Here is a 27,864-nt window from a genome sequence, read left to right as displayed (position 1 = left end):
AAATATAATTAGCTGTCTGCTGGTAACTACTCAAAGGGTAGACAAAAACAACATTGGCAAAGCACATGTCTTCACACAAAGCTTGAGGCAAAACATCTGGAACTATCTGGGAATGACTTGGTGATTTCATGTGGGAAAACAGTGGTCAAGTGGGAGGAATGCTGCTTTCTCTGACCACTTTGTCTTGCACTCTGCCTCTGGATTTTTCACCCAGCTGAACTTATTTTTTATCAAACATCAGCTGGATTTAATAACTGGAAAAGAGAAAAGTTGAGTAGATGAAGGGTTCAGTACCTCCTATGTACCAATTTTCCCACCTAAAATCACTCTAGTTTCTTACTTTCTAGGTGTTTGGCAGGAATCCACGTTTAATGACAAGACTTCTGCCATCATGTGCAGTTCTGTTCTATGATGCATAGGGTTACAGCTTTTAAATTGCCATCACACTAACAGGTAAGGTCTTGGAAGTATCATAAACCCTCCTTAATACTTCTACTGGATTATTTCAAAGTATGGGTTAGATGTAAAACTGGTTTAGAAAAATAGTTCGTTATATGATCAGAACTGAATCAATGCCAATCGGAAGTAATCTTTCAAAAATCAAGTACTTTCAAGTCATATTGTTTTCAGTGGGTTAGTTCTTACTACAGGAAAATAATAGTAACTTTGGTTGGATTGTATACACTGTTATAGTAAATAGGTCCTGCCCATATACTGCTGGTGCATTAGTGAAAAACACTGATACCCTCTACTGGCCTACATGCATATAACGCTTAACGAAAGGAGCAGCCCTGTTCTGTGAGCTTGTATCAATGTACTGGATTCATTCGACCACTGGCCAATTTTTAATGAACTACCATGATACCAGCTTTTTACTGATATTCTTTGCAAAGCATCTTCCTCTGATCCAGCACAATCTTCTGATGTTTTACATTCATTTTTGAGCAGGAATATGGATTCGGGATCACTTCACACAATTTATGTTTTAATTGCTAAGCAATTCTCAGTACGCACTCTGTCTTTGTACATTTAAGAATGTAAAAGATAACAGATGAGAAATATTAATGCAGATAATATCAGCTCCAGGGATGAGAAGTATTAATTGTTGGACTGCAGTTCCCATCAACCCTCACCAATGTTTACATTAACTATGGTTGATGGGAGGTGCAGTCCAAGAACAGAAGAAAGAGCTCTGGAGGACCACACATTTCCCAACCTTTAGTTCAATGCGTGACTTGAAATGTAATTACTATACTGAAAATTGAATGTAAATAGACATGTTAAGACAAGGCTCAACTTTGCAATAATGAAAATATATTTCATTTTTTAAAACTTAAAGGCTTACATGAGAGTTAAATCCAATCACTAATATGATGTAGATTACTTAGACTTCTTTAGTATATTCAAATTACTGATATTTGCAGTGATACAAACTATCACTTCCTGCATTTTAAAAAAAAAATCAGGGCTTCAATTTGCAAGCGCATAGCTATTATGCATGTCTTATCTATTTATTTAATTCATCAAGTGACATTGGCTTATAACACATTTGCAACCCATGACCAAGCTAAAGATTCCACCTGTGGTATAAAATCAAGGTGGCGTCCCAAAACATTAATCTCATGCATGGCAGTAAATGCCACACACCAGCTGACAACAGACAGTATCTCATTGGTGGCTTTGAGTGACACTGACTCTTAGCCTAATCTACATCACAGGATTATGATGATGATAAAGTGAAGGATGGCTATGCAAGCCACCTTGGGATTTTTCGAAGAGGGAAAAACGTGTGACACACATAAACAGCTTTCAAGCAGCCACGTGGTGGGTAGGGCCTACATCAGCTTCTAAAAGCAACCTGGGATTGGAACTGTTGGTATGGAACTTGCTTTTTTATGTAGCAGAAACAAAGGGATGTACAAGTGCAGCTATATAGCCTGCTTTTGTCCTCCCAAAAGCATAACTGCTTTCTTTTCTGTGCCAGCGGTGGGCAGAGCTTCGCACAAGAAGGTACAGTGAATTTGTAAAAGACTGGGATCTACTTAGAGATCCCTTGGGTGATTTAACGTAGCCTACAAGCATTTCTAATTCCCAAGTGTTTAGCAATGGGAACCAAATGTCTCTTCCCCGTTACACTACTGAAATAAAAAGAATGGAGCTGGGGGCCTGAGAAAACTTCTGCTAGTTTATTTCCATACTAAAATACCTGGTGCCCTAGCTCTCCTGCTCGGAATAAATTCCAGGGCTCAGGATAACATGCATTTTGCACCAGGCTTCGTTTGGTGGCTCACCAGGTTCTCATTTAAAAAGTATTCTGAAAGACTAGGCCCTGACCACTCTTGCTCGATGTAGTATCGTTTCAATGTCATGCAATACATTTCAGCTACTACTAATATCCATTTTACCTAAGCACCCTGAACGTGTTTCTTGTCAGTTCTGATCACAAATGCAAGTCAGGAACAGGGATGGTTACACAGAAATCCCCAAGACCAGGATAGGGTCTTTCCACAGACCAGCATCATAGTCAAATGAGTGCTTGAGTGAAGTACAGCCGAGTAATCCCTCTAAAAGCGCTTAAATGTTATCATCTGCTATTTCAACTTTCAACAAAAGGAGCGAGGAATTCCAGCTCATCTGGCAAAACCCTGTGTACCTTCGAACTGCTGTGCCGGGCACCAGGTGTATAAGCATAGCCCATGCCAGGAGAAGCTGTGCCAGTTGAATTTTTACGTACTTCAAGAGCTCCATCAGGAAAACGTGGTGCCCTAAGAGGCTGCTTAATGAATAGCGTCAGCCTGCACCGGAGTGCTTCCTGATCTTTCTCTGCACTAAGAAAGCGGGCCAAAGCACATAAAACATTAACTCTGTCCAGCAGAGAAGCCTTTTTCTGTTCTTTAATTTTCTCTCTAGGTTAAGTGCAGGGCGCCTAATTCGGATTTCAAAAACACTAGTACTCGCACCCCACGAGCCTGATCTGAATCAGCGCCCCTACAGCTACTCCCAAGCAGCAAGAATAAAACGGAAAGCTAGATCCGCAGTCGAAGTAATGCATGTCTGACCAAGGGAAGAATGCCGCCCGCGAGGCGGCTGCTGGGCCCGCCGCTCTTCCCCTTCGCGCCTGCCGGAGCAATGGCCAGGGCTCGCCCACCAGGCCGGGGTGACGCCTATTCGGCCTTGGCGGGCCAGCATTCGGGGAGCGAGCGGCGGCCGCACTGCGCTGCTTGGGTCATGGGCGCCCCCTTGCTGGCAGCTCGCTCTTGCCTCCTGAGCGGACTTCTGCTGGCAGCCGCAGCGCCGAGCCACGGAGCGGACGGTAAGGCGGCGCCCCGCCGCCCTCTGCCCAGCTGCCGATCGCGGCGGCTCCCGAGAAGCAAGGCCGCCTCGGGCCTGGTCGCGCCAGGGAAGGGGGTGGGGTCGCGGGCCACTCAGTGCCCCCCATTCTGCTGGGAGAGGCGCTCCGCGCTGCTCAGGAGGCCCGCGGGCGGCCGTGCACGCGGAGCGGCTGCGGCGCGATCCCGGGGAGGGCGAGCGAGAGCGAGAGCTGGGCGCAGCGTCTTCGGCAGGCGTCTCTCTCAGCCCAGCCTGCCTCCCCTGGAAGCGATGGGTTGTGCTGGCCACGGTGGGGAAAGGGTGCGATAAAAATACATTATCTCGCCATTTCGAGATCGATAGATAAATAAATGAATGCTTACTCACAAGCATGCTTGTTAATTGCAGCAAGGGTCATTCCCACGTGACATTGTTAGGACTGAAGCCTTAATTTGAACCAGAGCGATTCCTTAGAATCTGCCCTTAGCCGCCAAGAGTACAGTGGAAACCTATTCATATCTGCTTAGAAGTCCCATTGGCGTCAGTGGACTTAGGTGCAGATAATTGTGTATCGGATTACAGACTTACAGTGCAAACCTGTAGGTGTCTGCATGGAAGCCATTTTCATAGAGCGTGGCCTTAGAATAGCCCGTGAATACCCTGGATCGAAAGAAATTGTACCAGTGGGTCCTAGATCAAATCAAGCCAGAACTTTCTCAGGAAGTGAAACTGAGGAAACCCAGCCTGTCCTGTTTTGGACATGACAAGTGAAGGCAAGACTCATTTGACATGTTAATCATGAGGAAGGCTCAAGAAGAGGAAGCCCTACTGTGCAGTGAACCTATTCCATAAAGGAAGCCACAGCCTTGAATGTGAAAGAGCTGAGCAGGGCTCTCAAGGAGAAGATATTCTGGAGGACTTCATTCATAGGGTTGCCATAAGTCAGAGACAGCTTGATGGGTATTGTAACAACAATTGGCCTTAGACTCGCAATTGAACATCTATATGTTTTTCCTGTGAACTGCTATGGCTTTTAACTGCACCCAACTCCTCTGGAAGCAGCTGCAAGGGCAGGAGGTCTGCTTGCTTGCTTAATTTCTGTCTCTTGCAGCTATGAAAGGTGCAATTGCACTGCTAGGTTTTTTGGGGGGGGAGGGGGAAGCAAGCATGGGAGATGGAAATGACGGGTGAGTGACTTGAAGCATGTACAGACTTATTTTCAGCAACAACAACTGGAGGACCATAACTGTTGTACAGGCCTGAGTGCTGTTACCTTTCCCATTAAGAAAAAAATAATAGCTTATAAAACAACAATTATAAAGGAAGTGACGTGGGATCAAAAACTAAAGGGAAAAAAATGGGTAATTTCAGTGCTTAGTGTGTTTTTTCCTCCTAAGATTTGCTGGTGTGATTTTACTAGGAGCACAGAATGTTTCAGTTGCTAAGGGTATAGGCTGCTGCTTTTGTTACATGCCATCAAGTCATCACCAACTTATGGTGACCCTATGAACGAATGTCTTCCAAATTGTCCTGTTCTGCACAGCACTGCTCCGCTTTTGTAAACCCAGGGTTGGGATGAGATGGACTACTAGTTGGCCTTGCTCTTCCTCCTCTTGTGTGTTCAACTTTCCCAAGCCTTATTATCTTTTCCAGTGAGTCTTGCCTTTTCACGAGGTGCCCAAAGTACAACAGCTTCAGTGTCATCATGTTTGCTTCTGGGGAATGTTCTGGCTCAATTTGCTCTAGGACCCACTTGTTTGTCTTTCAGTTGGTACAGCAAATTTGCACAGCTCTCTTCCAGCACCGTGTTTCAAACACATGACTTGTTTTCCTGTTGGCTTTCTTCACAGTCCAGCAGCTTTCATGCCCTTACATAATGATTAGGAGTACAACAGTGTGGTTATCTTGGCCTTAGTCTTCAGTGAAACCATCCTTAACACTGTATAATTCTGTCTAATTCTTCCATTGCTGGTCTTCCAAATCTCAGTGTTGTTCTAATTTCTTGGCTTCAGTCTCCCTTTGAATTGGCAATTGAGCCAAGGTAGCAAAGTCTTTTACAATTTCAATTTCTTCACTGCTGACTTTAAAATTGTGTCATTCTTCCATACTCGTGATTTTTGTTTTTTTTAATGTTGAGCTGCAGTCCTGCTTTTGCAACATCTTTCATTTGCATAAGGAATTCAATTAGGGTATAGGAGTCTTTTAATTTTATTCCAAAGTGGTTTCTGTCTTTGTGGGATAAAGACCAATATAAAAGGGAAGGGTGCATATTTAGACATCAAATGACTTACAATGCATTAGAAGTCATTAGAAGAGGGTTTTTTTTTTAAATTTTAGAAACCTGCTTCTCAGTCTCTTTGGAAACTTATTTCAGAATGATTCCCATTCACTCCATTCACTTTAGTTTATCTGCTGAGAACTGAATGAAGCCAAGCGGTTTGTAAAGATGAACTCGTATGTGCTAAAATATAGCACACTACCTCATATTTTGGGGATTTGATCATCACAGGAAGCAAATAAGATAATGGACAAATTAATTTCCTGTTTTCTCTGTAGCAAGATGAGAAAGTTGCATTATTCTGGAAAGATTTTTTTTTTACCCACCTGACTGGTATACTGCTGTTGATGCAAAGACAGAGGGCCTGAAAAGAAACCCTTAACAGAGCATTGAGACATATTTCATAAAGTCCATGCTAATTTCCAGCTCTAATGCTAACGCATGAGCATACTAAAGTAGGAGTCTTTGGTCCTTAAGACCCAATCTCTCACCCTATGAGCATGTTCAAGGGACAGTATAATCCTGTTTGCATGATTCCGTCTGCTCATTCTGCTAATCAAAGCCCTGGACTCTGCCCCTAATAGCACCACTGCTCAGATCAGTTCCTTATGCTGACTTTCCCAGGTTGTGCAGCAGAAGAAACAGATTCACATGTTCCATGCACACAGTAGATTTCTCCTGAATGGGGGCATGTGTGTATAAAGTGTGAAATAGTTACTTTGATCGAACACTCTGGCAACAGCTGTCGGGTCTATTTTTTATGTAGTCCTCCGGGTTCCTTTGTCCTTTGATACCTTTTGCTAAGTAGCAAGGACGAAGTCATCATATCTCAACCTACCTAGCAGCATCTATTACTATAGAGACTCTCCTAATGGAAAGGAAACCTCATAGCTGTCTTTTAGTAAAATTGGAAAGCCCTTGGCTCATTCCAGTCTTTAGCCAGCAGTATGGGAGCTCCTTCAAAGGAAGCATCCTTTGCTGTGGCAAGAACTGAGAAATCAAGCCCAATGCACAGGCCACAGTGTTTCATTCTGATTTGATCAGAGTAGGGCATTCGTCCTTATCCAGTTATTTATAGAAGGAGGAATAGATACAGATTTAGGTGTATGCGAGGAAGTGGATGAAAGCAGACTTTGGCACACACTCCTCCCAATAACAAGTGCTCCAGCCCCTGGATATGCTACACAGAGGTTGAAGAGCCTAGCTGGATGGGGTGAGCTGGGTGGAGGAGGGAGGGAAACTGTCAAATTGGGTGAAGTAAAGTTCAAGTTTGAGCTGAGCCCTTCCATTTATAGACAAAATATCCCGGATCCAGATAAGACTCTTTAATGGAGACCTGATGGACTTTGGGGAGTTATTCTTGTACCCACATCAGCCTGTGGAAACTGCAGGATGTGATGGCCCAGTGGCCTCTGCTTATAGCTGTGAAGTTGTGCTGGCACATATGGGATTTGGTTTCTGGTAAGCCAGCAGTGACCTATCAATATGGAAGTTTGCAGCAGCAAACTAAACCTTCCTCCCAGAACTCTTAGTCATGGCCTGTTTCATCTGGAAGTCAGTGTGGAACTCCAAAGACTGCCTTAGCTGAGATGATGCGTAGAAATCACCCTCCCTGGGTGGCACTGGGCCTGTTTCGTTCAGGCTCCAGATGCAATGTGTCAGTAAGGCAAACAATCTTAATTCTACATAGTCAAATGCTTATCTGGCTTATTTACAACATGAAAAAGTAACTCGTATCTTGACATAAAGAAGAGTGTCTTCTATTGGTTATTGTTCCCACAGTAGAAGTGAACTTAGAACTGATTTAAAGAATATTATTTTGTTACAATGTTCCTAAAACATATGGTATTCATCTTGGAGAAGAAAAAACAAACATTTACTGCTTACTTTCCTCTAAACTATTCATTGTGGTTTGGAAGAGGAACAAGCAATTCTCTTAAAGTAAGCTGAAATTTCCTTTAGAGTGCAAAGCTGTTACTGGTTTTCCAAAGCACTTTCAGTTCTTGTAAGTTATGAGGAATTAGGACTGCTTTATTCTGTTCCTAGCTGACATGTCTGTTGGCTGTTAGTTTCTGTAAATCATATTTGCTCGGGACCATTTCTATTTCTAGTGTATATGTCTGTCTTCACACTGAGTAATCCGGATATCAAGAGAACAGGGAAGATGAAAGATCTAAACTGGTGATTTAATATGAATCTTTTAAGGAAACGGTGTAGTGAGTCTTCTTAAAATTTTATTTCTCGAGGCATTTTAAGATACACATGGCTCAGCCAAGATCAGAATCCTTGGCACAGACAGTAAGTGCTCGGAAGCCATGCTCACCCAGTATCCATTTTGCTGGAAAGGCAGTCCCAGGTTAGCAGGGGTGCGGCGTGATTCTGAGCTGACTGATGCTATCTCCAAATCCAAACAGCAGGGGGAGCTCTGTCTGAAAAGCCTATAGGCTATAAAATGCGCCACTTGACAAAAGTTCAGCAGAAACACCCCAAGATATTGTTAGACAAAATCCAGTAGTTATGCCCCTATGGTAAAAATGTATATGAAATATTGGCCATTTGCTGCCCTCTAACAGTACTGCAAAATCTGTTGCCTAAGGTACAGTGTCTCACCCGGCCTAATAGTACAGCTTTACTTTTGAGTAAAGGGAGAAAAATCACTTGTCCACTAGCACATTTTAAATGTATAACTTAATTTTTTGATGTTAAGATAAAGAGTTTGAAGTTGACATAAGAATCAATAAGAAGCCAATTCAGAGATTTAAGGATATTATAACAGTTTTAGTAATGAAAAGTGACCTTTTGCTAGAGCAGCTGAGGTCCAAAATGCTAGAACTATGATGAACTATTTACATAGAAGACTTTATTGTATACAGAAGACTGTTCTTAACCTATTAAAACTAAGTGTAATTTACAAGTGTGATTGAATTTAACAGAAATTGCTTTAGTTAGAGTGAAAATTGCTAGGGGGATCCATTTGTTTCTCTTCTAGAAAGTTAACAGGAAAAAAAAGGAACAATATAAAGAAACTAGATTGCAATGTGCCTTTTCAAGAGAGCCCCTTGGATCAACAACTGCTTGCAAGGCCATCAGCAGATAATGCAAACCAGACTATTCTTCAGGTTAGCGAGCACCAGTGGAAACTGGGAAGCACACAAGATAGAATCATATAAAGATCCAAGCTTGTATTAAACAAGCTTTCCCCAAGCTGGGTCCCTCCAGATGTTCTGGACTACAGCTGCCATCCACAGCGACTCAGTGGTCAAGGAAAGACCTGGGTTGGGGGAGGATGCATTAAAACAATGAGTTAGCTAGCATTTGGCTCCCAAATGCTGCAGACACTTGTGGGAGATGAAATCCCATTGGCATCCAGATATAGGTGTGTTTGCGGAAGGAAAAACATATACCCATGTAACTGCAGTGTAATACAGTTTGGGCATTATCTAGAGGCCACCTTGGCTAAAGTAAAGAGCACTACTTAAATATTGCAGTGAAGATCCATGATTGCACTATCAATTTTAAAAATAAAAGCTTCAAGAGAACTCATATGGATCGAGACTATGGTGCTGGCAAAAGGCTGCTTAATGTTTTTTGTAGTGGCATTTTTTTCATTTAATATCTCTCCCTGCCCTATCTGCACCATTGCAGAAGAATGTGATTGAAGATCTAGTTTTGCTCTTAGACATAGAAAACACACATCTTCAAGTTTAATCTCTGGTCCTGTTGATTTTGAATGGGTCTTGATGGTCAACTTTTGCAGGGTTATGCATGTTGATTGCTACTGTCTTAAAATACATGCCTGAGGTACCAACTGCACTTTGTTTTATGTTACTTGGCAAATGGCCTGGGATATTAGCATTTGGGGTGGCTATATAAACAGAACTGTCTATAGAAATGAGTGCACAGTAGCACTGATGGTGATTGTTCTCTTCCTGGCATAGCATGTCCTTCTTTGGCTTGGATTTTATTCGAAAGGAGCTGCTATGCTTTGCTTCCAGGACCATTGGAGACACGCAGCATTGAAGATGCCAGGGAATACTGCAGAGGCAATGGTAATGCAGCTGATCTCTCTCGGGTCACAACCTGCCCATTTTTTATTCACTTATGATATGTGGGGAAAAGTGCATTTAGCATTTGCAGTTTATTTGTACCTTTGAAAACTCTGATAATCATAGGGATTTGCACCAGTGTCAACATTCAGTTCAGATCCTGATTTGGAGAACAGCTCAGTGGCTGTAATTCCTTTTCTTTTTGGCAGTATTGTCAGCACATTATCCCTTTGTGAAGGGATGGTGCATGCCACATTTCAGACAAATAGATCCAGTATTTTTCTGATAGTTTTCTTTAAAGTTTGAGTTCTTTTAAAATTGAATTTCCAGTACCTTTTTCAATTTCTTGCCAGAACTGGATTATATTTCTCTAACCCTCTCAGTCCTCTTCTGCCACATTTCAGACAGAGAGGTTCAGGGAGTTGAGCAAGAGCAACCTTTATTGATCTGATGTTCTCCCTCCAAAGATGAACATATTCCCATTCATTTTTTTGTGGGACATTGCCATGAAATTGGCATATTCCATAAAAGCAGCCCTGAAGTTAGTTAAGAAACCTGACAAATTTAAGAAATGTGTAATGGTCTTTATCAAAGAGAGTTTATTCCATTTTTTGTGGGGGAGAGTTATTCAGTTTCCCTTCTGGCTGTGTGCATTTTTTGGAGAATTTGTATGAAAAATGCACCACAGAGGTATCACCAGTCAAAAGGATTATGATGATTAAAATAAAGTGAAAGGGCATAATCCCATGCATATTTGGACAAGTTTGACAAGTTTCAGTCTTCCCCAGCCAGCCAGTGGACTATAGGACTTTTTCAGTTCAGACATGCACAAACTGTGCTCTAAAGGCATTTTTATTTCTAGTCAGTTGGCACCAAAGGCACAAAGTGTGGTAGGACAAATGGGTGATGGATGAAGAGAGGCTGAAGGTCCTGAACATCCAGCATTTTCCAGGGAAGCATCTACTGTTACAGGTCCTCCAAAACTCCTCTCATGTTCCTGCTCCTGGGAAAGAGAACGAGCAAAGAGTACTGAGCACAGGAACAGCCCTATGATAGATGACTTCAGCATCCCTTCCCCAAAACACTGAGTGGAAAGCTCTGGTGAAACCATTTATTATCATTGGAAGCTAGAGCTCTTGTGCTTAGCTCTGTCTCCCTTATTTGGAGAGCTTGGGGACAAATGTATCAATTTTGCAGGCATATTGTCTACAGCAGTGTCCTTTCTATGTGCTAATCAATCTTCAGGAGAGTTCAGGTCTTACAGCAGTGGGGGAGGGCTCTCTGTTATTTGAACATTTCCTGAATGTTTCTGAATCAGCCCAAATCATTTTGGGATTTGGCCAAATATGAGGGTAATTATAGATCTTAGACCAGCATCCCTGAACCTGGTGCTTTCAGATATTTTGAATGACTATTCCTAGCATATGTGGGAATGCTGCCTGGGGCCTATCAAAATGGGTTCAAAACTTCTGAAAGACCCAAGATTGAGGAAAACTGGCAGAAAGTGTGATACAGATTAGCAGAGATGATTTAAGCATTTTGCAGTCAGAGGCAAAGGCTAAGATGGAACCTTTTCCCCTTCCATCCCACATTCCATTCCGATTCAGTCCAGCCAGTCTTGTGTTCATAACAATCTAGCAGGCTGTTGGCAGATCTTTCAAGGTAACAGAATTTCAACAAGCCTTTCACTGTGCCCTCTGGCATATCCAGTTGCGGGTGAGAGGAGAGCAATTGCAGTGTCATTGTCAGCTCAAGTGTTTCTAAAACATTTTACTTTGAAGAATGCTTTCCACATGGACTTGTCCGCCACAGAAGAGTTGCAGTCTGTTGCAGATGACTCCAGCATATTTGAATGTGTGCCTTAGCTGCTGTGTCTTAGCACCCCACATGCTGCAAGAGAACCAACACACTCCTGCAGACTGCAGAGAAAGAGAGATGACTACTGGGCAGGCAAACTATCTTTCAAGCAAACTTCTCTTCATACATACGTGGTGGTTTAAAGCAATCCCTTAAGAAGCTTTAACTGTGCCAGAGATACCCAGGAACATGGACTAAAAAACCACTGACCTAGCCCAGTGTGGTTACCCAACTCTTGGGCAGGTTTGCATGCCACACCAATCAACCTTGGCAATAAACTGCAGGAACAACCTACAGAGTACCCAACATACACTTGTTTGAGCTTATTTGGGTTGTCACACCACTTCTTGATCTGTAAAAACTAATCTGGATGCAGTGGGAGTAAAAAGGTGGAAGAGAGTTGTAGTGAGCCAGAACAGCTCCCCAACATGGTGTGGGGAGGGCAGTAAACCGGTGCCAGCCACTGCACAACACCACTAGAGCACTTTTAAAGACAGCAAGGGGGTTTTGTCACTCTTGTCGCACAACTCCCTTGCTGTTGGACTTCACCCATGGAGGAACTGGTCATCTGACATGACAACCACCTTGAGTAAAATGACACCTAGAATAGTCCATGGGTTTTCATGGTGACTTACTTGAAAAACAAGCTGTCATGGGGCTATACCAAAGTATCTCTCATGGGTTGTTGTACTGCATCAGTGAGGTCTGTTTAGAAGTCAGCTCTTAAAATCCCCCAGTATCTGGTAGTTCTAGTGGGATATACTTCCAAGAAAATTAGTTAAGAATCAGCTGTCAAAGATTAACTTGACAGCTGTTAAATTGTGCTTGCACTTCCCACTGATGCTTACAGGACTGAATGGTACAAAACTGTGACGTATTATGCTTTTATAAAAGACAGATGAGAAGGAACACAACTTTGTGAGACAGTACTTAAACAGAGGGCAGTGTCCAGTTTTGCCTGACTGCCAGAGGGTACCATCTTAAGCACAATGAGCAGCTAAGCAGTTGTTAAAGCAACCCAAAATGATCTAAAACACTTAATTCTGGAATGGTGTAAATCATTTCAGTAACTCATAGCAGGATGTCCCACTGACCTGATCCAGTGCAGAAACATACGTTTCCACTTGTTTTCAGAGTTCCTAATTCCCTGTTGCACAACCAGTGGATCCCATTAGTGTAAGGCAATCAGTGGGATTGCAGTGGCTATGTTGGATTCTGGTCATTCCTGATTAAAGGCATAGTCTGAGGTCTGTTTGAGTTCTCGTTTTAAAACTGAGATTTGACTTTGATTTGCGTGTTTTTCAAATGCAGCATCAGGAGCAGATATTATCAGCATAAATAACAAAGAGGAGAATACTTTCATCAAAAACAGTTTCTGTTCCCATTGGCATGGACCTGAATATATATCGTTGGGCATGTTTTTTGACACAGATGGTGAGTGACGCAAGGCTTGATGGTGAACTGATCTGACATAGCCCTATTTTTTGTTGGGGAACTTACCTCCATTAGGGCTCCTCTAGTGTCTTCAAGGAAAAACTCACATCAAAATAACTACTTTCAATATCCCCAAATGTAAGAAAAGACCAAGGTAGGCTCTTTTTCTGTAAGGACTTATTCTTGCCCAGAGCTTGGGAACAGGTGCCAGTGCGGTTTACCGAAAGTCATCCCTGAGAATTGCAGTGTCATCAAACAAAGGAAATACAAAGGATGCTACATAGTCCCAGGCATGGAACTAACTGGGAAGGAAAGTGAAATGGAATGGCAGCCCAATAGCTGGAAAGACTCAGATGTGGAGAGGCAGTTTGGTGCCTACAGGCACCAGTGTCCCCTGCTTTCCTTTCCTGAGGCCCACCAAGGCACCCTGTCCCTCCCACTGTTTTAATCTTTTCCTTCTGGTCACTGCGACTGTTGTGAAATAGCCTTGTGTTGGTGCTGAAAACTGAGGGTTTTTGTTTGTTGGACTTCAGACCCAACTTCAGCCTTAGATTCAGGACAGGTCTCTTGCCCTTTGCTATGCTCCCATAGCAGCCATTTGGTGATGATGCCCAGGACAGTCACTTCGGGTGCATATTGTTCTTGTAGTCAGTTTGCCTCCCTCGTATCAAGATCTTATTATCTATTAGCCAGTGCATGGGTCTGTAACTGAGGTGTTATCCAACCGAGAACACACAATGCTTTTGATAAAGACTTGAGTCGACAAAAAATTATAGCACACTAAAGCCACATTAATACAAGCTTAAGCATGTACTCAAACAGTAGGTGCCTCTGTGCTCATTGGGGCATATTTTGTAGAATGGGATGAGCAACTGTGAGAGATCTGTGGACTGTTTCTGGAAAAATCCCCCCACCCTGGCAATTAAAAAAGTGGCAAGCTACTCCACAGAACTACAAGGATTAAATTTAGCTTGTTTGGAAACACTGACCTTTGCAGGTGTCCACAGCAAGTACAGATCACTGAAACAGTCACATTTAACTTGCAAACAAGCAGTTCTGACCCATGCAGTTCTCTGTTGTCTTCCAGATTTATTTCACTCCAGCCAGGATAATGGGGTCACATGTAGAGCACAGGCTGTATGTTGCCTACCCCTGACAATTTCTATTTAAGGTGCCAGAAGCTTCTTTGCAATGTTGAGGACAGGGGATGTATAGCATCCCAAGCAGTTTTTTTTTAATTCATCTGTCCTTCAGAAAAACAAAAAATTCTTACCTTTTTTCCACTTTACTTCATTGCAGATGATGATTTCAGATGGTTCGATGATTCAGAAGTTAGTTTTACAAACTGGATGGAGGAGGAAAGCAACACAGAGCTCCTCAACACTTGCGCCACTATGCACACTAGCTCAGGGGGATGGAAGAAGACAAGCTGTGAGCAGCTACCGCTGACTGAAATTCTGTGTGAAGCTACTGGTATGTATGTTACTTTACTGACACCCTGAAAAAGGTTTCTGTCTCACACAATACATGGCTAGATTTTATAAGGAGTTGAGGATATGTCTTGGAAGGAGTTAGTACTATGATAGACACAATGGGTCAGAACCAGGGAAAACATAAAAGGATCCCCTCAGTGGAAGATTCTTTGGTGGAACCTTCCACTGAGTGGCTGGAATTGGGAAGTAATTGGGGAGGAGGAACAATTCTCCCCTTCCCCCTGCAGTTTCCTGAAAATTTGTTGGGGGGTTGGTCTAGATCTCCAAGAAAAGTGCGGTAGGTGGAAATGGAGGCTGCAGATAGAGAGGGAACCAGCGTAGAACGCCTCCCCTGCTTTTCTGCTAGCAGCAGCATCCCAAGCAGCACTCCACTTGGGACACTCCATCACTGGAATGGAAACTCTGGATCCAACTAATTCTTTCTTCTAAATATGCTAAAAGTGAAAGATGCATGTCCTACTTGCAGTTGTTCAGCTAGAGTATGTATTCACATCCATTTTTTATTTATTTAGCGAGCCATCCTACAGTCCATAGGAGTACATCCCAAGACCGTGGGATTTTTTTTGCAGGGGGTGGATTCCATTTGCTGAGGCACCAGGCCTTCCTATGAACTTTCAAGTGGGATCCCTTCCCCTCCCAGCCCCCATGGGAAAGAACTGCAGTATATTCCCTTCATGTCAAAGAGTATGAAGGCTTGCAGGATTGGGCAATCCATAAAAGCACCTACATATTTCAAGCTTTTCGAGAGAAGTTCTTAGAGAGCACATGACTTCCAGCACTGTAGATACCATGAAGACAGGCATGAAAGACTCTTTTGGAAAGCCACTGGCTTTCATCCCAAACAATTTAATTGGATTAATAATTCCAATATGATAAAGGATACAGTGCACACTGTAACACCCCATATGAATGCAGGTTTTATTGGTTTTCAAAGACTTATACAGACAGGTGCTCTGTATTTACTTAATGCAAATCATTAGTGTATACTTCAATGCAAGGGTAGCATCATATCTGTTTTGTGTGTGCATAACTGCTTTTCAAACTAAGGTGAATGGGAAAGTTTCTTGCCTGAAAAGGTGTGTTCTTCAGACACTCAAGAGTACACTATTCAAAATAAGGATTTGTAGAATTTGGTGTATTATCAATTTATAATTCATTGCAGCAAAAGCTAATATGGGATATTATCTGTACTGCTAGAAAGTATACAGAAAAATAAATTGCAAAATACAATTCATTGTCCAGATCATAAACAGGCCAACACAGTCCAAGCTGCATGTTATAATGTGTACCTATTAGTCCTAGAATGTGAATGCAAACCTGAATCCAGCTGCATGATAATCTGAAGAATGTACTCTTCTTTAAAAAATAGTACTCATCAGTGCCTTTTTATTTTCTTTTACATGTATGCTTGTAGTTTTTAATCAAAGGAAATATTTACTGGGTGAGTAGAGTCTCTCTCTCTTCTTTTTTCATGTTGTCCAGTAGTCAAACTGTGATTAGATACTGCTTTTTCCTAACTGAGAAAGGCAGGTTGCTCACCTGTAACTGTCATTCTTCGAGTGGCCATCTGTGCATTCACACACATGAGTGCTGTGCCTGCGCAGTGCCTATGGCGGGAAAGATTCAAAGCTTAACGGTTTTGGCGGGAACTCCTCATCCCCCCGGTATAAAAGAGCAGAGTGCCGGCCATTTCCTCAGTCTACTGAAGACCGATTGTTTGCCCCCTCGTGGGAGCAAGAGATATTGCAGGGAACTGCTGAACCGGAGAGAAAAAATTACCAATGAAACCGTTATCAAAGAGAAATGGTACCATATAAGCCCATTCACCGACACCGAGTAGGGCCGGCGGGTGCGTTGTGTGAATGCACAGATGGCCACTCGAAGAACGACAGTTACAGGTGAGCAACCTGCCTTTCTTTGTCGTGGCCTCTGTGCATCACACATATGGGTGATTAGCAAGCTTACTAGACCTGGAGGCAGGCGGTGTCATCATTGAAGAACAGAAGAAAGGATTGTCCAGCCAAAGGAGCAATTGTGTCTGGCATGCACATCAAGACAGTAATGCCTGGCAAAGGTGCAAGGAATCGTCCAAGTGGCAGCCTTGCAAATGTCCTGGATCAGAATGCCAGCGGCAAAGGCAGAGGAAGCAGCTTCCACCCTCATAAAATGCCCTCTGGGCATGACAGGTATGTCAAGCTTGGCGAGCTGACACGCTAGCTCGATGGTCTGTACAATCCACTTTGAAAGTCTCTGTGAACCAACAGGGGAGCCCTTATCATAGTCTGAGTATTTAACAAAGAGGCGGTTAGATTTACGGAAGGACTCCGTGCGAGACCTGTAAAAGGCAAGGCAGCAACGAATGTCGAGAGAATGTAATGACCGTTCTATTTGTGTAGCAGGCGTAGGAAAAAAGGCTGGTAAGACGATGTCCTGGTTAATGTGAAAAGGAGACAGAACCTTGGGTAAGAATGTCGGATCAGTACAGAGAATGACTTTCTCCTTATGGAAGTTAAGGTAAGGAGGATCTATCTAAAGTGCACAGAGTTCACTAGCCCTTCGGTCAGACGTGACTGCAACGAGAAAGGCAGTCTTCCAAGATAGGAGGCGTAAGTCAGTAGTTGCCAGGGGCTCGAAAGGAGTACAGGTGAGTGCCTGAAGAACAACCGAGAGGCTCCAAGTAGGGATAGCTGGGCGAAGTGGTGGTTGGAGGTTCTGTAAACCCTTGAGGAATCGACGTATGAGGGTATGAGAAAAAACCGAAGAACCCCGCACCTGTCCGCAGTAGTGGGAAATTGCAGCTATATAAACTTTAATAGACAATGGCTGAAGTCCCGATTGATGGAATGATAAGAGAAATTGAAGGATATTTTCAACAGAGGCTGAAGAAGTGGTAAAACTGTTGCATTCAGCAAAGGATGTGAAGCTCTTCCATTTAGCCACATAAGATCGGTGAGTTGCAGGTCTTAGGGCAGACTGGAGAATGAATTGAGTATCGGGATGGAGAGCACTTGGATTCGATGAGAAGTCTATCGGTATCGGGGAAGAAGAGGCTGTCTCGGGACGGTGTTGGACAAGTGTAGGAGTCCCCAAATCCGCTGGTACCAAAGGGACCCCATGGTTCATCGAATGTGCCAGGCTGTCAGGCTGAGTGAGGGAAGATCTGGGTGACGAACAGCTCTGTACTGTTGAGTTATTAGATGAAGTATGAGAGGCAGGCGGAGAAAGGTGCTGCCAGATAGACGGAGAAGAGTAGGGAACCACGGTTGACAGGGCCACCAGGGGGTGATCAGGATCCCCGTGGCACCATCATAGACAATCTTGGCTAGGACCCTCATTATGAGTGGGATTGGGGGAAACGCATAAAAGAACATGTTGGACCAAGGGATCATGAGTACATCCCCTGTCGATCCCGGACTGATGCCGGCATGAAAGCAGAACATCTTGCACACCTTGTTCGTGTGAGTGGCAAACAGGTCTATGTGCAGAGAACCCCAAGTCCGGAAGAGGCGATGGCAGGTCAGACAATCCAGTTCCCATTCGTGGGTCGACATCTGCCCATTGAAGGCGTCGGCCTCCTCGTTGTCGGTACCAGCCAGGTGAACAGCGAGGAGGGTGATCTCCCTGGAGATGCACCAGTCCCACAGCTGCATTGCCAGGCGGGCCACGGGGGCCGACTTTGTCCCACCTTGTTTGTTTATATAGAATACAGCGACAATGTTGTCGGAGGCAATTTGCACAACGTGCTGCCGGAAAGTGTCCTCGAATGATCAAAGGGCTTTGAAGACCACCAGGAGTTTGAGGTAATTGATGTGTCTGGTGGTCTCCTGATGGTCCCAGGTGCCCTGTGTACGGAGACTGGCACATAGGGCTCCCCACCCGGTAAGGGAGGCATTGGTAAACAAAGTCAAGGTCAGGTGAGGCAGACGAAATGGGTCGCCTCCGGACAAATTGTGCCGCATAGAGACTGGAGGACGGAGGTTGGAAGGCGGAGGAGACAGTGAGGGGTTGAGTCTCGTTGGGGTTGAAACATTCAGTTGAACCACAACTGGAGTGGTCTCATCCGTTGTTTGGTGTGGGAAACTGTGGAGACTGTAGAGGCCATGTGACCGAGAAGTTTCTGCACTGAGAGTACTGGAACAGCTCTGTCCATGTGGATTCGACAGATCGATGAGCACAGATTGTCTTGTCGACTTTGTGGAAGAAAGGCTCTCATCAGCGTGGAATCGAGACGAGCTCCAATGAAGTCGATGATCTGTGAAGGAATAAGGCACGATTTCTCATGATTAATGCATAGACCCAAATTGTCCAAGAGGATACAAATAGTCTGAAATGATGGCCGAAGACCTTCCTTAGATGGGGAGAAGATCAGCCAGTCATCCAGGTAGGGGTACACTTGAATGCCTTGGAGCCGAAGATGCGCACACACCGGAGCCATACATTTCGTAAAAACCCGGGGGGCAGTAGCCAGTCCAAACGGAAGGACGTTGAACTCAGAACCGACAGTGAATCAGAGAAGACGCCTGTGGGACAGGTGAATGGTAATGTGAAAATAGGCATCTTTCAAATCCAGAGAAGCGAACCAATCCTCTCTCCTAAGCAACGGAAGGATATTTTGAAGGGTGGTCAGACTGTTCGCCCTTGACAATGTGGTAGAACTTGTCGGTATTGGGATTGAAGCGGTGCTGGGCCTCGATCTCAAGTGACCTTGTAAGCCTCACCATCAGTTCTCCAAAGGGTTCCTCCAGTGAGCTGGGACCCTGTGTAGAGATCACCGCGTCTGGTGAAGTAGGCGCCACTTCGGAGTCCTCCGAGTCCAAATCATAGTGAGGCGGGAGGCTAGAAGAAGAGTCGATAGGCAAAGAGGGACGCCTGGACTGAGCCGCCCTCAAAATCAAAGGGGCGTCTCTCGGTACCGGAGAGAGGGTACGATCACACACCGGTGGGTAGTAACCGTAGGGTGGATAATCATCCCATGTCTCACGATGAGACGGCCTATGGGGTGGTTGCACCCATTCTTCCGAGGGGTGCATGGAGGCGCGTTGCTGATATCACACCTGCTGAGGAGCAGCCCTCGGGGAAGGCTTGAGTGATGGTTGGGGGGTAGGTGAACGAGCCATTGGAGGAGAGTCCCGAATCTTTTCGTCGGAGATTGATCCCAGCAAGGGAATGTCCCGTTGCTCAGGGGAAGACTGGACAGAAGGTGCAACCCATCTTGGAGACCCAGGCAGTGTCTGGTCGGTGTCGGTACTGAAGCAGCCATTGGGATCGATGGGGCAGACGAACCCAAGTCACGGTACCTGGAATGGTCGAGTTTTTTAGGCTTGCGGGCCGACTTATCCGTCTTAGGCTTCTTACGGCCTGAGGACTTGTCCAATCCACTATGCTTCCTCTTCTCCTTCTGTGGAGATGCAGAGGAGTTTTGACCCTCTGGCAAAGGGGCACCATCAGCCGATGGGCGGGGCAGAAGCATGGTGGAAGAGGAGGACGGAGGGGCAGATTTGCCTGCCAGTTGGTCTGATTGAAGCAGGGCTTGGTCCCACAAAAGTTTGCGTAGGCGATTCTCCCGATTTTTCCTCGCCTGCTTAAAAGCCTGACAATGGCCACATTTATCGGTCCTGTGCCCTTCTCCAAGACAGAGAAGGCACAGATCGTGCAGATCAGTAGGTGACATTTTGGACCCGCACTGAGAGCACTTGCGAAAAGCCACACACTGCACCATCAAGGAAGAAAGAGAAGATAGCAAAGTAAAGAGAAAAGAGGAACAATATTGTTTTGTTTTTTGTTCTTTTTTTAACAGAGAAAAGGGGGAAATTGAGAAGAAACTTCTAACAGGGAGGGAAAAACTTGGAATCGTAACGTTTAAGAGAGATAATAGCAACTGGATAAACATGTACAAACTGTGAGACAAAAGGCTCGAGGCACAGCAAACAGTGGTCACAAGAAGACTGAGGAAATGGGGGGCACTCTGCTCTTTTATACCGTGGGGGGGATGCAGAGTTCCCGCCAAAACCGTTAAGCTTTGAATCTTTCCAGCCATAGGCACTGCGCAGGTGCAGCACCCATATGTGTGAAGCACAGAGGCCATGATGAAGAACAGCTGTTCTAACTGAAACTGAAAACTGCAGCATCCACACTTAGAATGGTTTGCCTCCAGATGCAGCCATATCCAAAGTAGACTCAGTGAAGTCAATATGAATTAATTTGGTGAGGTACTTAGTACCAATGATTTCAATGGCACTACTCTAGGTTTGACTAAATCTCGATAGGATCCCATGTTCTCTGTTTAGATATGCAAGTGGTATGTTAACAGTCTCTGCTTAGAGCCAGTGTGGTGTAGTGGTTAAGAGACTGAGTAATCTGGGTTCCAGCCCCCACACAGCCATGGAGCCAACTGGATGACTTTGGGCCAGTCACAGCCTCTCAGGCCAACCTATTTCACAGGGTTGCTGTCGTAAGAAACAAAGTGGGATATAAATCTCATAAATAAATAATTTAATTTCCATACCACCCAACAGCCAAAGCTCTATTTGTTGTGCTTTGTGTGTATCAAAGATTCTGTGCTTTCAGGTCCAATCAACTTTGTTGCTACAAGATAGTGGTAAATATAGTACAGCATTTTCCTAGCATTTTCTATTGTCAGCTTTTTTGCTGACCCAGCTACCACCCTGATTTGGTATTGGTTCTCTGCTGCTTTATACAAAACAAGTTTTTGGCTAGCATGTATTGGACCTGGTAATGCATAAGTCAAAATATGATGAAACAGAAGTAATCATGTTTGGCTCATGAATAACCTGTCATAACATTTGCAGACCTTACAGTTCTCCATCCCCCTCAACTTCCCACATTGTGTGAGATGAAACAGTTTAAGAATGTTCAGCTGTTTATGAACATTGATACAGTACTGCATGCTGGTCTTCTGTAGCAGGCTTTAGAACTGAAATATTATAGAAAAGGTCATAAAGTAAGTTGCCTAAGTAAAGATCCAATAACTGCTAACATTAGAAGTGCTAAATTAGTGCAACAGCAGATGGACATCTGTATCGATATGGACTATGTGTTTTTCATGGATTCATGGTGTTATTTCAGGTGAAACAGCATGGACAACTGCCTTAGTTATAACTTCGACAGTAATTGTTTCAGTAGCTGCAGCAATTCTCTGGTTTCTTTACCAAAGGAGAGTTTCTTCTGGAGCAAGAGATACAATACACAGGTCTACCAATCAAAGTCCATATAATGATGAAACAATGCTTATAGAGGAGGGAAATGAATATACTGCCTAGATTTTATTTATAAATGTATAATTATCTTGAGAGTAATAATGGTAATTATTAATTACTCTAATAAATAATAGAGTAATAAACCATGACACTGCTATTCCACATGAAACTGTTAATTAGAAATCTTAAATTGTTGATGTAATTGCTCTTACCGATATATGATTTTCTCTCTGTGCAGATATCGTACTTTTTCACAAATTGCACTTCTATCATGCAAACGTTCTCAAATACTCATCGGGGAAGGTGTAGTTTTTAGTTAAAAAAAAAAAAAAAGGAGATATGTGCTAGCCAAAATCAAATACTCAGCTGCTTAATCTCTCCAGCTGAATTGTGGAACTTTTGACGGCACAATCCTATGTGGCTGCCTATAGCACTTCAGTCACAAACTTACGGGCATCTAATAAGTGTGAGAGGAGAGCAGAAGCTAAGATTGCCTCTATGCTTCCCCTCATCTTCAAAAACATGGCCATCTAAATGTTTGTCCCTTTCTTGTGAGGAGCAGCAGCAGAAGCACTCCCTGGATTCATCCAGCAAAGGTGGCGCTTCACTCTTCTCCCTGGAAGAGAGCCCCTGGAATGTGCTCCCAGCATATGCCTCTCTTGCATGTGCAAGACTGTAGCTGACACAGGATGAACCATGCAGGCTGCAAGGGTGGCAAAAGACTGTGCTGACATCCAAAAACAAAGTCCTTGCTGTGTCCTTGGAAGGCTTTTCCCAAAGTGCAGTAGGGACTCTGCCTTTTCCTATGGCTGGGCAGACAGGTCCTAAGGGACTTTAATTTCAGCTAGAGAATGGTCATTGTTTACAAATCACCCTAAATGAGAAGGCAACTATGTACAGAAATCCTTAGTGATCCACCCTGGCTGGAGAAAGCCTTCTGCATCTATGTATTTCTGCCTTAAAAGCCACTGTACTGAATGGTTTTTAAAGTCAGTTAACATATCACCTAAATTGGCCCAGAGTTTGACAAACTATAAAAGCACAAACTGGCAACCACCATTATAAGTCACACTAGAAGTTCAGTTGTTCAGCTGGAACTATCTGCTTCAAACCTTTGGTTTTTCTATCAGTTCCATCATAATCCTGATGCCAAGTTCAAGGCAGTCACATGCCCTCCTAAGAAGCTGCACGTGTTTCATTAATTTCAATGACGGCCGTGCAAAACACTAAAACCTATGTGTTGTACCTTCCTACTGAAGGCGGACATATTTTGTATAAATGAAGGCCAACTAGTTTTGTATTAACATGGATATGGAAGAAAGCCAAGAACCATCTTCATACAAATTCACTTAACATATTTTTATATTCCATTATTAAATAAAATGTTTGTCTAATATGTAAGCATTGTTTATGTTGAGATTATACAGAAAGCAGAGCACGATGTTTTGTAAAACATAACAGGAAAGGAGTCTTCTTAGAATTGTGTACATAAAGCAATTCACTGTTTACAATAAAATACTGTGGCAAAGTGTTAGAGGAATATGTTTCCTTCATATTGCAATGGTAATTCCTAAAATGGATGAGCAGGTGAAATAACTGGTTAATGGGCTATTTATTACATATTAAATTGCAGCCTCTAACTGTAGGCCCATTATAAGCTGTCTTGTACCCGAAGAGAGCAGAATTTGTACCACCGCAACCTCTGTTTCCTGTTGCTTTCCCTTCTTCCCACCACTGTGCATCCCACTAACTTCACTACTTCACTGAAGTTCTCACTAGATCTTCACAGAGCCTTGTGAAATGGCCAAACATTTCATGAGGTTTCAGTTCAGAGGCTCACAATAAGAGGGCTACAACTGCAGAAAATAGCACAGTGGGAGAGTTGCTGGTAGGGCTCTTCAGAGCACTTGCTTTTAATGCACCAGTGGACTTCCTTGGCTGAGGGCCTGGCAAGAGAAGTGGCACAATTTGCCATTCCTCCAGTTTTGCCACCTCATGCAGATACCTCACCCTGTTTCATGGGTTGGCTGGCTCTCAGCAATTCTGTTTGCTCCTGTGCAGAATTACACTGTAATAACGTATTGTTTGACTGCACCAGAAAAACTGGTATTTGTTAAACTGTTATTTTCCAAGTCTCAATATTTCAAGTTGAAATTCACTGTAAAAAAATTACACAAAATTAAGTCCTGTGCTCCTTCATGGATCACTGCCTTGTCGTGGCGAAGGGGCTTGCGTGGCTCAATGAAGCTATGAGCTATGCCGTGCAGGGCCACCCAAGACAGACAAGTCACAGCAGAGAGCTCTGACAAAACGTGATCCACTGGAGAAGGAAATGGCAACCCACTCCAGTATCTTTGCCATGAAAACCCCATGGACAGTACCAAAAGGCAAAAAGATATGACACCAGAAGATGAGCCCCTCAAGTCGAAAGGTGTCCAATATGCTACTGGGGAAGAGCGGAGGGCTAGTACTAGTAGCACCAGCAAGAATGAAGCGACTGGGTCAAAGCCGAAAGGACACTCAATTGCCAATGTATCTGGTGGTGAAAGGAGAGTCCGATGCTGCAAAGATCTATACTCCATAGGCACCTAAAATGTAAGGTTCATGAATCAAAGCAAGCTGGATGTGGTCAAACAGGAGATGACAAGACTGAACATTGACATCTTAGGAATCAGTGAACTAAAATGGACAGTATTGGGTGAATTTAATTCAGATGACCATCAGGTATACTACTGTGGGCAAGAATCCCTCAGAAGAAATGGAGTAGCCTTCATAGTCAATAAAAGAGTAGGAAAGGCAGTACTGGGATATAATATCCAAAATGACAGCATCATCTCAGTTCGAATCCAAGGCAAACCATTCGACATCACAATAGTCCAAGTCTATGCCCCAACCACTGGTGCTGAAGAGGCTGAAGTTGACCGGTTCTATGAAGGCCTACAACACCTTCTAGAATTAACACCAAAAATGATGTCCGTATCATCATGGGGGATTGGAATGCTAAAGTAGGAAGCCAAAAGATAACTGGAATAACAGGCAAGTTTGGCCTTGGAGTACAAAATGAAGCAGGGCACAGGCTGGTAGAATTTTGTCAAGAGAATACAATGGTCATAGCAAACACTCTTTTCCAACAACCCAAGAGACGACTCTACACATGAACATCACCAGGCGGTCAACACAGAAATCAGACTGACTATGTGCTCTGCAGCCAAAGATGGAGAAGCTCTGTACAGTCAGTAAAAACTAGACCAGGAGCTGACTGTGGCTCAGATCATGAGCTGCTCGTTGCAAAATTTAGGCTTAAATTGAAGAAAGTAGGGAAAAGCACTAGGCCACTCAGGTATGACCTAAATCATATCCCTGATGAACATACAGTAGAGGTGACAAATAGATTTAAGGAATTAGATCTGATAGACAGAGTGCCTGAAGAACTATGGATGGAGGTTCACAACATTGTACAAGAGGTAGCAACTAAAACCTTCCCAAAGAAAAAGAAATATAAGAAAGCAAAATGGCTGTCCGAGGAAGCTTTACAAATAGCTGAGGAAAGAAGGGAAGAGAAAGGCAAGGGAGAAAGAGAAAGATACACCCACTTGAATGCAGAATTCCAGAGAATAGCTAGAAGAGGTAAGAATGCCTTCTTAAATGAACAGTGCAAAGAAATACAAGAAAACAATAGAACAGGGAGGACCAGAGATCTCTTCAAGAAAATTGGAGATACGAAGGGAACGTTTCATGCAAAGATGGGCATGATAAAGGACCAAAATGGCAGGGCCATAACAGAGGCAGAAGAGATTAAGAAGAGGTGGCAAGATTACACAGAAGAACTATACAAGAAAGAGCTTAACATCCCTGATAACCACGATGGGGTGGTCACTGACCTCAAGCCAGACATCCTGGAATGTGAAGTCAAATGGGCCTTAGAAAGTCTGAGCAACAACAAAGCTAGTGGAGGTGACAGTATTCCAGCTGACCTATTCAAAATCTTAAAAGACGATGCAGTAAAAGTGCTACACTCAATATGCCAGCAAATTTGGAAAACTCAACAGTGGCCACAGGATTGGAAAAGGTCAGTTTACATTCCGATCCCGAAGAAGGGCAATGCCAAAGAACGTTCAAACTACCGCACCATTGCACTCATTTCACATGCTAGCAAAGTGATGCTCAAAATCCTACAAGCTAGGCTCCAGCAGTATGTGGACCAAGAACAACCAGAAGTACAGGCAGGATTTCGAAGAGGGAGAGGAACTAGAGGTCAAATTGCCAACATACGCTGGATCATGGAGAAAGCTAGGGAGTTCCAGAAAAACATCTACTTCTGCTTCATTGACTATGCTAAAGCCTATGATTGTGTGGATCACAACAAATTGTGGCAAGTTCTTAAAGAGATGGGAGTACCAGACCATCTTATTTTTGTCTTGAAAAACCTATACGCGGGTCAAGAAGCAACAGTGAGAACTGGACACGGAACCACTGATTGGTTTAAAATTGAGAAAGGAGTTCCGCAAGGCTGTATACTGTCGCCCTGCTTATTTAACTTATATCCAGAGCACATCATGAGAAAGGTGGGACTAGATGGAATCACCAGTTGGAATTAAGATTGCTGGGAGAAATATCAACAACCTCAGATATGCAGATGATACCACTCTAATGGCAGAAAGTGAAGAGGAACTAGAGAGCCTCTTGATGTGGGTGAAGGAAGAGAGTGCAAAAGTTGGCTTGAAACTCAACGTTAAGAAAACTAAGATCATGGCATCTGGTCTATTTGCCACTTCCTGGCAAATAGATGGAGAAGAAATGGAGGTAGTGACAGATTTTATTTTCCAGGGCTTCAAGATCACCGCAGACGGGGACTGTAGCCAAGAAATTAAAAGATGCTTGCTCCTGGGGAGGAAAGCTATGGCAAATCTAAACAGCATACTAAAAGCAGAGACATCACCCTGCCAACAAAAGTGCGTATAGTCAAGGCCATGGTTTTCCCAATTGCAATATATGGCTGTGAAAGCTGGACCATAAGGAAGGCTGAGCGCCAAATAATTGAGGCCGTTGAATTGTGGTGCTGGACAAGGCTCCTGCGAGTCCCTTGGACCGCAAGGCGATCAAACCAGTCAGTCCTAGAGGAGATCAACCCTGACTGCTCTTTAGAAGGCCAGATACTGAAGATGAAACTCAAATACTTTAGCCACCTAATGAGAAGGAGTGGAGAAGAGCCTAATGCTGGGAACAATAGATGGCAAAAGAAGAAGGGGATGGCAGAGGATGAGGTGGCTGGATGGAGTCACTGAAGCAGTTGGTGTGAGCTTAAGTGGACTCCAGGGGATGGTGGACAGGAAGGCCTGGAGGAATGTTGTCCATGGGGTCGCGATGGGTCAGTTGGACACGACTTCACGACTAACAACAACAAAGTCCTGTGCTAAGTTTTAATAATTTGCTTTTTAAAAAATCTGAATTGTTTGTGGCTTCTATTTGCACAGCACAGCTTTTCCTCTGCTCCCTGCAGCTTTTTATGATGCTGTAGAGATTTACTCCAGGCTCAGTGGATAGTTACTAGGACAACTTATGTTTATGAAATACTAGCATGGATTGGAGATAGTGGGTGTTTCCAGTGAAACTCAGTTCCTATTCTCCTGCAGAAAAGGTTTAAAAGGTAGTGCTAGGAGACAACTGCTCCTTTCCCATGAGATCTCTGACAGAGTTCTCTCTCAACCTCTATGCTTTCACATCTTTATGGATGCACTAAGGTCAAACAATCTAGCAAACTGGAGTGTAGTCTTATGAAAACAATACCAGCCTCTCTTCTTCCCTCCGTGAAAAGCTACCCCAAATGTTTATCCAACACTGTAGTGGGAAGAAGGACTCTAACTCAAGGTTAACATAAATTGGCTTTTGGTGGCTTTTTGACAACTAAAAGACTAATATTGCAACAACACTGGAAGGATAAATGACTCCCTGTCATTTATGGGTGGAAGATTTCATGAAATTTTCTATTCTAGGTGTAATCTAGATATTTGGAGGGCCTTTGTCAGAATATAAGTATTATTATTTTAATTATTATAATATATTCTGCTATATACTAATATAAAGGGAATATATGTAATAATTTTTAAATACTATTCAAATATGTTCTTCCCTTTCCCCTCTTTACTTTTTTCCTATGGTGCAGTTTGTTTTTGTCTTGCACTGTAAAAAATAAATAATAAAAAAGAATGACTTTTGATGAGGGATTCCAT

At 43.5% G+C, this 27,864-nt stretch overlaps 1 protein-coding gene across 1 annotated transcript; it reads left to right on the top strand.

Annotated features, from left to right (window-relative positions):
* Positions 1 to 3,069: 3,069 nt before the first annotated feature.
* Positions 3,070 to 21,951, top strand: LOC123021482 (CD302 antigen-like). Its single transcript, XM_044426215.1, has 6 exons — positions 3,070 to 3,313; positions 9,526 to 9,636; positions 12,802 to 12,924; positions 14,224 to 14,397; positions 15,832 to 15,858; positions 21,504 to 21,951. Exons 1-6 carry the CDS (start codon positions 3,070 to 3,072, stop codon positions 21,695 to 21,697), a joined length of 873 nt encoding a protein of 290 aa, XP_044282150.1. The 3' UTR covers positions 21,698 to 21,951.
* The last annotated feature ends 5,913 nt before the right edge of the window (positions 21,952 to 27,864 follow it).

The sequence above is a fragment of the Varanus komodoensis genome, unplaced genomic scaffold (genome assembly GCF_004798865.1).
Source record: "Varanus komodoensis strain SLA01 unplaced genomic scaffold, ASM479886v1 scaffold166, whole genome shotgun sequence".
NCBI classification, from domain to species: Eukaryota; Metazoa; Chordata; class Lepidosauria; order Squamata; family Varanidae; genus Varanus; species Varanus komodoensis.
The sequence above is the reverse complement of the archived record's forward strand: the minus strand, read 5'-3'. Positions and strand labels throughout refer to the sequence as shown.